The 14,365-nt window shown below is 37.3% G+C and overlaps 2 protein-coding genes and 1 long non-coding RNA gene across 7 annotated transcripts in view; 1 reads left to right on the forward strand and 2 right to left on the reverse strand.

The window, feature by feature from the left end:
- LOC130912493 (protein TANC1-like) overlaps positions 1-393 on the reverse strand; it is a 79,589-nt gene extending 79,196 nt beyond the window's left edge. For 2 of the 5 annotated variants that reach the window (XM_057830630.1, XM_057830622.1), the window contains exons 1-2: positions 346-393; positions 139-226 (exon numbers count right to left, since the gene is read on the reverse strand). In XM_057830630.1, coding sequence (XP_057686613.1) covers positions 139-214 — 76 coding nt within the window. In that variant the 5' untranslated portion in view covers positions 215-226; positions 346-393. Of the gene's footprint in view, positions 1-138; positions 227-345 lie in introns of those variants that run through there. The other 3 variants (XM_057830638.1, XM_057830655.1, XM_057830647.1) reach the window with 3 other exon arrangements.
- Positions 1-7,401, forward strand: part of LOC130912559 (uncharacterized) — a 29,374-nt gene extending 21,973 nt beyond the window's left edge. Inside the window, exons 3-4 of the long non-coding RNA XR_009062624.1 lie at positions 6,621-6,707; positions 6,801-7,401. This is a non-coding gene — a long non-coding RNA (uncharacterized LOC130912559). The remainder of the gene's footprint in view (positions 1-6,620; positions 6,708-6,800) is intronic.
- Positions 5,471-13,656, reverse strand: LOC130912551 (zinc finger protein OZF-like). Its single transcript, XM_057830712.1, has 3 exons — positions 13,247-13,656; positions 9,583-9,780; positions 5,471-6,970 (listed from the first exon to the last, which is right to left on the reverse strand). The coding sequence occupies exons 1-3, from the start codon at positions 13,356-13,358 to the stop codon at positions 6,144-6,146; spliced, it is 1,137 nt and encodes a 378-aa protein (XP_057686695.1). The 5' UTR covers positions 13,359-13,656; the 3' UTR covers positions 5,471-6,143.
- Positions 13,657-14,365: the final 709 nt, after the last annotated feature.

Below are 14,365 nucleotides of genomic sequence, written 5' to 3' on the forward strand. Positions count from 1 at the left end.
CATCAGTCATCAGAGAGAATTGTCTATTGCAAGTTCAAATCAAATAACTAATTAGGATCAATATTGTATTGTAAACCATTTGAACACATTTTGCCTAATTCTAGTAGAAAATAAATGTTTTTTTTCCTCTGCACTTACCAAGTTGTTTGTGCCTCCTCGTCTCAGCTATTCTCCCTCCTTTATGCTTCTTTTGTCCAAACACTGCCTTGAACATTTTTCTCCGTCTCTTAAAAAAATTCAGGAACACTGAAATTATTCCTTTGGTACCACAAAACCACATTTCACAGCATATTATTGCAGCCTTAAAAAGCACTTGTCTTAGTCTCATGAACATTCAAGCGTTACCTGTTTAAGATATCTGCGTGAATCTGAAAGACTCCGTGGACCTTTTTTGGCTTCTCTCACACTGATGAGAGTCGGCCAGCACATGCGTATCACTTTGATGCCCTGATTTTTGGTGTATTAATATTTGATGGCGTGCCCTCTTAAAGAAACAATGACTTTTTGCCTCCTGATCTAGTTTCATTAGGCGTGAATGCATAACTAGGGGATGACATTTCAGTACAAAACATGGAAGGAGGATGGAAAAATCATATGCACATATAATCACCACAATTAATTATGACATATATAAAGTATTTATATGCTTTCAGTCTGTCGTGCAGATGAAGAATTTTCATTTACTTCACTAGCTGCCATTGATATCCATTATTTTCATGATAGGAAAAATGTGAAAATTGAAAACTGATAACATTACGGAATCAGTTTAAAGTACGCTAAAAAGTATACAGTAAAATCTTTATAAAAATAGAATAAAATATAGGGTTAAGCCCTTTATACACAAATTATGATTTGTTTCCCCTTCTAAAATATTAATAAAATAAAAAATAATTGTCATTTTCCATGCCGCTTTTCCTCACGAGAGTCGCGGAGGTGCTGGAGCCTATCCCAGCTAACTCCGGGCAGTAGCCGGGGTACACCCTGAATTGGTTGCCAGCCAATCGCAGGGCACATACAACCATTCAGTCCTCGCCATGACTACGGGCAAGGAGGAACACAGGGACACGAAGAAAGGCCGGGCGGTCCTCAAGCGGCCATCTCTCCCCATGGCCCACATGGCGTCCTTCGGAATGTTGCTGTGGGACTCCCTGATGTGCAGGAAGCACAAGAGCACCTGCTGGAGTTCCTGACGGTCCCTCTTCAAAATTTTTGGGTGCGAACTTCTCCAAGGGTGTGACTTCAGAAGCGAAGAAAAGCAAGGCCTTGGAGTGGCCGACCGGCAGGACAGGAAAAGGAGCAGAGTCGAGGAGGGCATAAAGGAGATGGCGAGGAAGAGGGACTTGTACAAGTCGAGGAAGCTGACCAGAAAATGCAAGGATAGAAAGAGGCTATGTGATTGTTGAAAGACGAGGCTCATATCCGGGTTACACCAAATCGATTATTTGCACTGCCTGAATTATAGGGCTATCTCAAATGCATTTTATATTTATGTTTCTTAGATTTCATACTTGCACGTCACTTTTGAGATTTTAACTTATCCTGCACTGTAAAGGGATGCTCCACAATTTCATTGTATAGTTGTATAATGATAATAAAGGGCTACTCTATTCTATAACTTAGGTTTTGTGTTGGTTCCCTCCTAGTGTGTCTCTGTTATTGCCCATTTATTTCACCTGTTGTGCCTGCTCTTTGTGTGTCCTCCAATCTGCATCCTCCTGTGTCATCCATCTGTTCCTCGTTGTCTCGTTACCCCTTGTTTCTGTGTGTATATAAACTCAAGTTTCGGTTCACTCCTTGTTGCATCATTGTCAATGTCGATGTCAAGTCCTGTCAAAGCCCTTGTGTATCAGTCCCTCCGATTAAGTAAGTTTTGTTTGAACATTGCCTTTTTTGATCCCCAGTCCTTTTGGTTGTACTTTGTGTTTAGTTATTATTAAAATGTTTTTTGAGTTCACCGCCACCTGCCTTGCTGCGTTTTGGTTTCCCTTCATTTGGGTCCACCCCACCTGCCTGCCCGCGAACCGTGACAATAATAAGTTGTGATTGTATATAGAATTTATTAATAATCTATTTATATTATTTATAATTGATTCTGCATGTTTTCCTTAAGGATTAAGTTTCTGATGTTAAATTGAGTGATTTATTAGCTGTTGAAAACTTGCAGTAAATAAAAAACAAATCATTTGCTATTTTGGTCAAAAACTTCATATATGTTAAATATTGCTATTGATCCTGAAAATATAGATGATTATCTCTGCATTTGATGATTTTTGTGCATCTAGTGTAAAATCTGAGAATTTTATAGCCATTTTAAGTTTTATGAAATTAAAAATAATTAAATTGGATTTCATAAGGGAACAACTTTGTGTTTTTTGATGCCGCTGCTCATGGAGACTCATATATGGCTAAGGTAGGTGCCTCTTTTGGTTTTAGGTCGGTAGCAGCTTTGGTTTTGAAAACATTTGAATTTGAAGTTTTTGAAAATAGGCCCCCTATTGATCGGCCCCATTTCGCGTGTCATTTCAAGTATTATGAAGTCTATGGCTGCACCCTTCCACTCCACTTCAACATCCAGCGCAATCAATTGCAGCAATTGAATTAACAAGGAAAATGCAAAAATATCCTCCATTACTATCAAGAGTTGCGCAAAATCAAATTTACCTCATGACACCACCAGTCCAATATTGTATCCAGATACAACATTTCAGTTTCGATACTTTTGGCAACTTCTCTAAAGATATACAGCTCACCGGCCTGTAAAATTCTATATACAGTATAAGTAGCGGCTTCTAAACTGAAAATTAACGTGTTTGTTTTTTTGTTATTTGGGCTTTGTCTCCTTGAGACAAACAGCCGTCCAATGGGCCAAAAGTACATTTTATTGTGAAATGTATATATGTTTCTTTCCTACGTTAAAGAATAAAAATCTTAAATTTGATTGTTCCCTCAGTATTGGTTCATTTCAAGGTTGTTTTTAAAACACAACATCTCCTCTTGCGTCACTGTGAAAACTCATGAGATTTTGTGTCATACACTGCCATTGAAAGGTTTCGTGTTTTTGTATGTGTGTGTGTGTGTGTGTGTGTGTGTGTGTGTGTGTGTGTGTGTGTGTGTGTGTGTGTGTGTGTGTGTGTGTGTGTGTGCGTGCGTGTGTGGCTTGTTAGATTTGACTTCTGGGCGAATGTTTGATCACAAACCAGGCAGGGTAAAGGTTTTTCACTGGTGTGTCTTCTCGTGTGAATTTGTAAGATTTCTTCCTGAGCAAATCTTTGTCTTCAAATTGAGCAGAGGAAAGGTTTCTTCCCAGTCTGTATTCTGGTGTGTGCTATTTATCCTGACCTGGTAGAGAATTTTTTTTTTTTTTTTTTAACCACAAATTGAGCAAGCAAATGCTTTTTCCCCAGTGTGTGTTCTTGGTTGTTGTGTCAAAGTACTTTTTTGATTAAATTTTTGTCCACTAAACTTTGCAGACAAAAGGCTTTTCCCCAGTATGCTTTTGTGTGTGTGCGTGTGTGTGGTTAAACATGACTTAGCAGAGAATCTTTTCTCACAAACTAAGCAAGGAAGTTTCCTACCCGAATGATCTTTTGTGTCTCTTTCCAATGATTTGGACAAAGATTTTTCAAGCTTTTGGTCAAGGTGAAACTCCTCCTAATCATCATTAGTGTTCGTCTCCATAATGAGAAGAGTGTGACATCACGTCGTCACTATTTGAGAGCAGACCTGAGAGGTCGTCAGCTTGTGATCCTTCACCGTGGTCTCCCTCACCTTTTGTTGGCAGGTGTTGATTTGACCTCAAAGGCTCCGCCTCTCTGTTTGCCTCAGTTGGGCCTTTGTCATGTTCACTCTTCACACAAGTCAATGGAAACTTCATTCAATTTCATCTTCCTGCTCATCTTCTATAATGTAGAGGGTCTCTATTTCGATTTTGAGGAGCTTTCAGGTTTTCATAAGGGGCTACAGAAATAAATTTGATTTGATTCCTCCTGTTTAATTTCAGGCTACACAGTACCGAGATCTATGCAAGATGTACAGTGTTTTTCCCCAACACTTCCACGAATGAATTATGATTAATTTAAAAATTATTATTTCATTCATATATAGTGCAGTTCAGATGTGCAGCAAGACAGCCAACTGCAGTCAACAATATTTTACAGCCTCCATTTGACATTTAATTATAGCATTAGTGTTGCCCACATGTATTTTGTGATTAGCAATAAAAAATATATATAATTTTAAAATTACAGGATCATTTTGAAAAATGTTATTTACATAGTAATAAGTTACAAATATTTTTTTAAACCCAAATTTAAAAAAAAAAAAAAAAATCAATGAGTAATCCAAATTTTAATAATAATGAATCAAACCAAATAATAAAAAAAAAATAAACTAAAACTTTTTTTTAATAAATTGAAAAAGAAGAAAAATGACACATCAAATATGTGTGCCCCATGTGCATTTTGCTCTGGGATTTTTTTTTTTTTTTTGGTGACTTCATATTTCTCATTGGCTGCCATTGACGGGAACAGACGTCCAATCCATTTTGATTGAGAAAATGGATTGGATGTCTGTTCTTATCAAAGGCAGCCCGCAAGTCAATGCTTAAAAATATGAATTAAAAAACACATTTGATAAAAACACCTGATTCCGATCCTTTGAAAACAACGTGATCGCATAGTGGACATCCCTATTAATAGTTATCGATTAATCGTGGCAAGGTGCAATACAGTAATGGAAACTTTGAAGTATCAAAGACTACTACCCTGATCACCACATCAAAATATTGGTGTACTGTAATCGGAGTTTTTTTGTTAATTAAACTGAAGCAATTTGTGCAGTTAAGAATTGAAGTTAGTTGCAAAACAAGTTAACAGGGAAAAAGGAAACAACCTGCTTTGTGTTGAGGCTTCTTGCAAACAGCGCCAAATCCTTGTCAGTTGCACTTCTTCACATTTTTTGCACACTTTTTAACTCAAAATATGAGTAACTGGTGAGCCACGCGTTGCCGACATTGAAAAAAAAAAACGTGTGTCTTAGCTAGCAAGTAAGCTAAGCTATGCTAAGCTAAGTTTAAGTTTGGTAAACGCCTAATTCGCCACTTCTTGTAGAAGAATGCTTTGCAGAAGCCAATTTGGTTTTGGTTCGAATATACATGGAAACTCCACGTACAATGAAGCTTTAGCACACTCTGTGACCGGATGTTGTGTTTTAAGGGAGAGGAAGTAGAAATGTTCTGGCTCCAGTGTAAGTGCTCCATTTTTATGGCAGAGTGCGTAGCAGGCGTCCATCTTGGGTGGGGTAACCAGCAGTGGGAAACTAGATATTGAAGAATACATATCGCACACCCCTTTGAATATCAGTTTTCGGAATTAAAGCTCGACACTCTGGTCACGCACCTTTTCTCAGGTATGTACAACTCAGAGGTCTCTGAATCACTTGTCAATAAAATAAATGTGACCACCAACCAAAAGTACATGAACTATTTGACAAAACACTGGAATGTCATTGTTCATTTTACTGCAAATAACGAGTACACACACAACTTATCATCGAAGACCATATTCTACGACCCAACTAGATGAGAACAGGTCTTTTCAAGTATGCCACAATCTCTTTTGTGATTGAAAATGTTTTGATGGGCACCATTTGAAATGTTTCAAATATTTTTTAAACAGCTTGTGCTTGGCTTTAAACATCATCGACCACAAATGCAATACTGGGCCAATTTTATGAATGAAAAACGGATAAGGGATCATAAAAAGGTGAAAGGTGTTTGCATATCAAGTTTTTGTAAGGGTAAAGGTCACGGACTCAAAAGAACGTTTTTTTTTTCCCACAAATGTTTTTTAAAAAGAATTCTCTCATTGGTGTTGAAAGCCCCTTTTATGGAGTCAAACTAACACTGACTGAGAGGGAAAATAATTGAGGAGATCCACTCCTGTAGTGTTAATTAATTCTGCTTAGATAGTTAAAAAATATACTCTTCCCCAATGTGGATTTAACTTCAGAGAGTGGGTAGCTATACACTTATATAAACTCAGAAAAAGTGCTAAAATAAACTCAGCGGAAGTTCATTTAACAATGGACTTTATGCTGTGTGTAGTTATCGAACAACTGCAACAAAACTAAAAGAGCTGAAAAATCTATGAAATCAAGGATATTGAAGAACTCCTAGCGTGTGTTCTTGTGTGTTCTGTCAAATGTGTTTTTTTAGAGAATCTTTTACCACAGGCTGAGCAGACAAAAGGTTTCTCCCCAGTGTGGGTTCTTGTGTGCGTTGTTAAATTTCCTTTCTGAGCAAATCTTTGACCACAAAATGAGCAGGCAAAAGGTTTTTCCCCAGTGTGTGTTCGTGCATGTGATGTTAAATTTTCTTTCTGAGCAAATCTTTGACCACAAACAGAACAGGCAAAAGGTTTTTCTCCAGTGTGTGTTCTCGTGTGCTTTTTCAGATTTTCCTTCTGAGCGAATGTTTTACCACAAATTGAACAAGAAAAAGGTTTCTCCCCTGTGTGGACTCTTGTGTGCTTTGTTAAACGTGACTTACTGGGGAATATTTTCTTACAAAATAAGCAGGCAAAAGATTTCCCACTCATGTGTTTTGTTGTCTCTCTTTTCAGTGAAGACTTAGAAGAACATTTGGCACGCTTTTTGTGAGGGTGAAACTCCATATCATCGCTAGAGTCTTCATCATCATAGTCAGAAGAGTACGACGTCCCATCGTCACTATTCGAGAGTGGAGCTGAGAGGCTGTCTGCTTGTGATCCTTCACATTGTTCCCCTTCATCTTCATTTGGCAGGTGTTGACGTGAGCTCGAAGCCTGCCCCCCTCCACTCGTCTCAACTGGACCGTCATCTTGTTCACGCTTCACGCTGAGCTTCAGTGGAAACTGAGTGATTTCATCCTCCTCCTCTTCTTCTTTAATGTTGGGCTCATACTGCTCAGGACCAAGATCTTCTCCAGTGACGTCTGCGAGACACAAAATGATGACTTAAAATAATTAAGAAATTAAAGTCCTTTCTTTCATTAGGTCACCACATTGACATGCAAAGTCATGAAATTAGTATGCTGAGACATTTAAAAACACATGTTAGTTAAGATGTATACGTCTTCAGGAATACTGCAGAACAAATCAATACTCCAGTGAAAAAGTGCCTTCATTTTCATAATTATTATATTATATTGTAAATAATGAGTCATCTTTTCATGGGCAGAATGGACTCATTGCAATTTACATCACTGATTATGTCTGAAAACCATGATTGATTGGCACCTAAATGTAGCAGTGGATCTATATTATGACCACGAAATCCTTCCAGCCATTATCAGTTCTGCTTATCCTCATTACCGATGAGCGATATAGAAAATATTTGAAATTCACATGTACTTCCACAGCTGTCATTTAGGAATAGATGTGATAAAGCATGTTAACCTTTGAGCTGTATTTTCCCCATGCTAGAATCACCGATTTGATGTCACACAAGGATATCGTTTTGCAATCACAGATAACTTAACATGCATAACTTAGACCAGTTTGTTTCGATGGCATATGTATGATTTACAGACTTAAAAATGAGCCAAAACAACGCTCGCCATAAAGAAGAACGCGCGGCACTCTGCTGTTAGAGAACCTGGATATGCGCACATTGGTAACAGACTAACAGTCAATCTTCATTAAATGGTCCTGAATAAATATTTTCTTGTTTATTTTACTGTTAATTACTCCTTAAATTTTTTAATGTCAACTGTTTTTGAAGCCTATAATGATTTAGGACTACATAAATAAAGTTGACTTTTTTTTTTTTTTATACATAACTGATCTGATAAAACATCCGTTCTGATAAGAACATCATCAAACTTCTCGGCACACAATTTAGTCAATGTCTTTTATTAACTTATCTAATCCTCATTCTCAGAAGAAAACATCACAAGATGTGCCATTTTACACACACTGCACCATCAAAACGATACATTCAGTGAGGCAAGTAATCAATTTAAAGTAAAAGATAATTAAATTCTTAACAAATGGCAGGTAAATTTGATTTTGTTCAATAACAGAGTGAAGAATAATGTATCATTGGATATAGATATGATGGAAATTGATTGATGCATATGGAAGTAATACATGAGATAACATACTGTATATAAATATATATATACATTCAACAAATATGCATTGTTAACATACTAAAAGGATGGATCCAAATTAGTTTTGTCCCGAATCGATGACATATTTTTGCACCCGAGATGGAGTCCGAGTCACCTCGGAGCATCTGCCAATACAGAGTGCCGATACTTCAGCAATTCATAAATGTATTTATCACAAGATATATGCATTATTTTTGTTTCTTTTGACAATATCCTTGTATATCTTTTTTGTTGTTGTTTTGTAGCATAAAAAATATATATATGTTATAAACATCCATTATTTTCAACCAATTTCGATCTTCTAAAAATGATGTGATCGGGCGCAATTTCTGATCCGGTGATCGGATCCGGGACCTCCCTAATCTTTATAGTTCTGGAATATTGTGCTGCTTGTAGCCCATATTCTCCCCATTATGTTCTTATATTCTGTCAAATTCAATTTTTGAGGGAATCTTTGGCCACAAACTGAGCAGGCAAAAAAACATTTTCCTTAATGTGTGTTCTTTCGTGTCTTTTTAAATGTCCTTTCTGTGCGAATCTTTGACCACAAACTGAGCAGGCAAAAGGTTTTTCTCCAGTGTGAGTTCTTGTGTGCATTTTCAAACACGATTTAGCAGAAAATCTTTGATTACAAACTGAGCATGCAAAAAGTTTCTCCCCAGTGTGTGTTCTTGTGTGGATTGATAAATTGCCCTTCTGAGCAAATTTTTGATCACAAACTGAGCAGGCATAAGGTTTTTCTCCAGTGTGTGTTCTTCTGTGTATTGTTAAATCTGACTTAGTGAAGAGTCTTTGACTACAAATTGAGCACGTAATTTTTTTTTCTCCAGTGTGTGTTTTTGTGTGTCTTGTTAAACCTGAATTAGTGGAGAATCTTTGACCACAGATTGAGCAGGCAAAAGGTTTCTCTCCAGTGTGTCTTCTTGTGTGCATTTTTAAACAAGACTTTGCCGAGAATCTTTGACCACAAACCGAGCAGGCAAAAAGCTTCTCTCCAGTGTGTGTTCTTGTGTGGATTGTTAAATTTCCCTTCTGAGCGAATTTCTTAGCACAAACTGGGCAGGCAAAAGGTTTTTCCCCACTATGTGTTCGTGTGTGTTGTTTCAAATGACTTTTTTGAGTGAATTTTTGATCACAAACTGAGCAGGCAAAAGGCTTTTCCCCAGTGTGTGTTCTTGTGTGTGATGTTAATTGCGACCTACCAAAGAATCTTTTCTCACAAACTAAGCAAGCAAAAGTTTTCCCACCCACGTGCTTTGTTGCGTCTTTTTTCAATGATGACGATTTAACGCGCTTTTTGTCAGGGTAAAACTCCTTATCATCATCATCGTAGTGTTCATCATCATAGTCAGAGGAGTGTGACGTTATGCCGTCACTATCCGAGAGTGAAGCTGAGGCGTCTGATTGCGATCCTCCACTGTGGTCTCCCTCACCTTTTGTTGTCAGTTGTTGAGGTGAACTGCTGCTTGAAGGCTCTGCTCCTTCACTCGCCTCCCTTGGAACTTTGTCTTGTTCACTTTTCACACTCGTCAATGGAAACTTGGTGATTTCGTCCTCCTCCTCTTCTTCTTTAATGTAGCTGCTCTCTGGCTCCTCCTCCTGTTTAATGCCGGTCTGCTCGGGACCAATATCTGTGAAAGTGCAGACAATTTCTGTAAAGAGGCAGTCATTTTCTAATATTTTGAACTGTTTCATGCCAAAGATAGATCGAAATGGGACTGTGCCCTGGTTGAAGTGTGTTAACGGTGTTTTTTTTTTTTTTTTGTAATTGCAAGTGAATTCGTTCTGCAAACGGTAGGTTTTGAGATTGGTCACTGGGTCTTATTATGCAAGTACCTGCCCTATTCGTTCTTCCTCCACACCCACTAATATGGGGACTGCCGAGGAGCCTGGCAAGCTCGTCTCGAGGTGTCCACTACCTGGTTCTTAACAGAGCCACACTAAGTATAAAGCAGGGGTGTCCAAACTTTTTGCAAAGGGGGCCAGATTTGGTGTGGTAAAAATGTGGGGGGGCCGACCTTGGTTGATGTCCTTTACGTAGAATAATATATTTAAGCAAATTTTAGCAAGCCATTCTGTGTGTCACATTTGCTTTATTATTTTTTAAAATTGATGATATCAACAAACTCGCAACTAGCCTTTGTGGCGTTCTCTTTCAATTCTCAGGTTCTTGCGAAATACTGCTTCTGTGAAATTAAACTAGCTTCAAGTTGCTCTAATTTCTCGCTACGTATCTTCCCTGTAATCTCGTCATACATGTCAGCGTGTCTTGTTTGGTAATATCGCCTCACATTGAACTCTTTAAAAACAGCGACTTTCTCTTTGCAAATAAGGCAGACAGTTTTCACCTATCCCTAAAGCATCGGCCGTTGCAGTCAACTTGCTTTTTTGTGTTAATTGTCACCATTTTAGAAAATTGGGAGTTAAGGGTCACATGGGGTAATGTTGCTTAGAGTGCTACTGCCTTTTAGTGGGTAAATGAGGGGCAGCATTTAGTGTGTAAGCTACTTCATATGATGGTAGCAGTACTGCTGACCAATTTATTAAATCTGTGTGCGGGCCAGACGTTATTGATTTTATGACAGAGGCTGGCGGCCGGATGAATTTGACCAGGGGCCGCATTTGGCCCCCGGGCCAAACTTTGGACATGTCTGGTATAAAGTATATAAACAATACAGTATTAAAATCTCTGCAAGTGCATTTGCTGTGGTTTAGTACATACTATGGCACACGTTTAGTTCTGTTTTTGTCATTTTTTACCCACCCAAATTCCATCTAGTGACTCGGTTTGGTGTTTGCCATGTAGCTGGCCGAGAGGCACTTTGCTCTGCTTGCACAGCAGCAAAAGTTGGTCTCTTTACCTGGTTCTCAACAGACTTTATTTCTATCGTCTCCAGACATCTGCAATACGACTATGACTTGAAGCACCATTTCTGTGTGTTGGTGTCAAATAAGTGAATATTGTATTTAGGTAGGAATGAGGAATATCTAAGTGTTTTGGAAGCAGAAAGCCCAAGCGAAAACTTGTAACAATGGAACCTCGCTGAAACGAGAGGTCAACTGACTGAATATTTATTTCAAGTCCGTTGTATATTAGGCCTTTCGTGCACAAATTATGATTTTTTTTTTTAAAAACCCTAAAAGGATACTCATTAACTAATTGGCTGCCATTGATGGTGCTAGACGTCATTGGCATTGAAACATGAGCACTCATAGCCAGTCTTGCCGGTTTAAAAAGATAAATACTATGACAAAAAAGTTAACATTAGAGTGTTAATTTGGGGCTAGAACTAGTTTGTATTTCAGTAATTTTGTTTTTATTACCATTGCGTTAATCTATAAATCTATTTATAAATATAAAAAAACTAACAGTAATGATTAACAATTAAAAAAGACATAAGCGGCATGGAAAATGAATGAATAAATGAATAATACGATAATACAGTGGTACCTCGACATACAATTCTTTCGATATATGACGTAAAATTTGATTCGTCAACTGTCTCGACATATGACAACATGCTCGAAATAGGACGATTTATGACAGCGTCGCAGTTTCATTGTTTTCCCGAAAGACGACAGCATGTTGGTTTTTCTTGTAAAAGAAATCATCATGGGTCCTAAGAATGTTAGTGCAGGTGGTAGAAGTGGTAAAAAAAAAGGAAGACGGTGACGCTTACCATTGGAATGAAGAACAAAATCATAGAAACATGAGCGTGGTGTGCGTGACTGAACTGGAATTCGACAGAACATGGCTTACTGTATCCTTCTCTACCTCAACACCAGCTGTTTCCTCTGACCTCCATTCGTCAGTTAAGATGACAATAAAAACACTTTGTGAATGTATTTAATTATAGCTTATGTTTTACTTGTCTAATTTAATGCATTTGTGAAATTGGACAGAACACGGCTCACCGAATCCTCCTCTCCCAGTCTTTAAGGTGACAATAAAAAATCTTTTTAATTTCCGATTTATTTATTATTTATTTGTTATGCTATGTGTAATTTCTATTTGAAATTGTACCTGCAGTATTTATTAAGGATTTAGCGTAGGTTTTTGCGCTGTGGACCTAATTAATCAAATTATAATGTATCCTTATGGGAAATGTGTCTCGACTAGAGCTGTCAAATTTATCACGTTAACGGGCGGTAAATAATTTTTCAAAATTAATCCCGTTAAAATAATAATAATAATACATTCCTTAAATATTTGACGCATTTTAAGCATGCGTGGAATGACATACGACCATTTCGACATACAAACCAGGTCCTGAAACAAATTAAAATCCTATGTCGAGGTACAACTGTAAATGCTAATACTGAAGTTTTTTTTTAAATAACCAAAAAGTCCGCAAGTCTGCAGAAGAGTAAAACGGACCAAATAACACAGCTTGAAAAATACCATTCTGGGAACTTTCAATGCTACTTATACAAAACTGGTAAAACTGCATCCAGGCCAAGGTTTTTTTTGTTTTGTTTTTTGTTTTTGTTTTTTATGTTAAAAATAAATAAATAGAAAACACGAATTTTAAACAACCCTTGAAGGGGCAAGTAACTATTTTTTGGTCATCATAAAATATATTGACAGTTATTACTCGATTATTCTTTTTAAATTATTCTTTATCATTAGTTTTTTTTTTTTTTTTTCAAATCATTTTAATATAATTGTAAGTAAATGTATACATGAATACAATGTTAATAAAATATAAATGAATGAAATTATAACGTATAAAAACAGAAATTCACTTACGGCCTTTAAAGTTGACTTTTCTTTCATAGATTTTAACACATTGCATACCAGTGACGGCGATAGACGTCCAACTCATTTAAACTGACAGTACTGGCCGTTAAGGCTGATCTTTCAGTACCATTGCCTGTGCTAGCTGTCCAATACATTTGGAATGGGAGGAGAGATGGAAAGTTCGTTCATTCGAAATCGATTGGACGTCTAGCGCCTTTAAAGACAGCCAATGGGTTAAGCCAACAAGTAAAATGACTGCCCTTGATGCGAGTGATTTCTTGTAAACAAGCAGCAGGATGTGCAGTTAAGAAGTGAAGTTAGTTGCAAAACAAATCAAGAGGGAAAAGTGAAGCAACCTGCTTTGTGTTGAAGCTTCTTGCAAACAGCGTCCACTCCTCTTTGGTCCTTCTCTTTGCTCCGGTGCATTTCCTCGGCGTAATCTTCTTCTTTCACACTTTTTTCAAACATTTTCACACAAAATGTTAATCAACTCTAAACTACCTGTTACCGACATTTACAGTAAAAATGCGTGTCTTGGCTAGCGACCTTTGCTATGCTAAGCTAAGTAAGCCTGAAAAGCTTCACCGTTAAACCAAACCATTCCACCGACCTTTAACTTGCCAAATATAAATTTGGCAAACGTTTAATTCTTTAAATGCTGGCAAATAAAGCTTTGTAAAACGCTACGGTTCAATTAAATGTACACGGAAAGTCTCCGTATTTGAACAGGCAGTAGCGCTAAAAGGACCAGAAGTGGCGTCAAGAAATTAGGAAGTGGAAACGGTCTGTAAACCAATGGGGACGGCCGTTATCACTTGTCAGCCATTTTGTATCAGTGCCAATCGTAGAACATAACATGATATTTCAATGGATCGTGTACATTGAAATAGCTATGAATTGTTCAATTTTCAACCGATTTTCAAACGGCTTTTTAAAAATTATTAATAAAGACAGAAATTCAGTAAATTAACTGCATACTTACTAATATATTTTTTAGATAATTATATATAATTATTAAATTATGTTATAATAATTATTTTTTTAAACAACCAGCCAGAATCATAGCAACGTTAATACAGTTTGTTATACCAAATCGTTTAAAAAGCCATCAATTTATCAAGTTAAGTCGAGTACGTTAGTGGAGAAAACCACTGTTCTCAGGTTCACTGCAACAGAAGCCACCATAGAAGTCCACATCTTGATGACGGCCGTCGGTTAGTGACACTGCTGACTCCCGACTTTTCGCATCTAGCTCGCCATATATGTTATCTGTGGCCTGGTTCTGAAATTTCAACACAGTATGTTGGCTAATCTGGGGTTTGAATCAATCTGTTTTGCCTTTATTTTCTTTCTATTTTTATTGCACAGTCTGTGAGACCTTCTTACTTTGTATGTTTATTCTATCATGAAATTCCAATAAAAGACAAGTGAAAAATTAAAAGAAACGTGTAATGTGAGACACACTTCACTGAATT

The sequence above is a fragment of the Corythoichthys intestinalis genome, chromosome 1 (genome assembly GCF_030265065.1).
Source record: "Corythoichthys intestinalis isolate RoL2023-P3 chromosome 1, ASM3026506v1, whole genome shotgun sequence".
NCBI lineage: Eukaryota > Metazoa > Chordata > Actinopteri > Syngnathiformes > Syngnathidae > Corythoichthys > Corythoichthys intestinalis.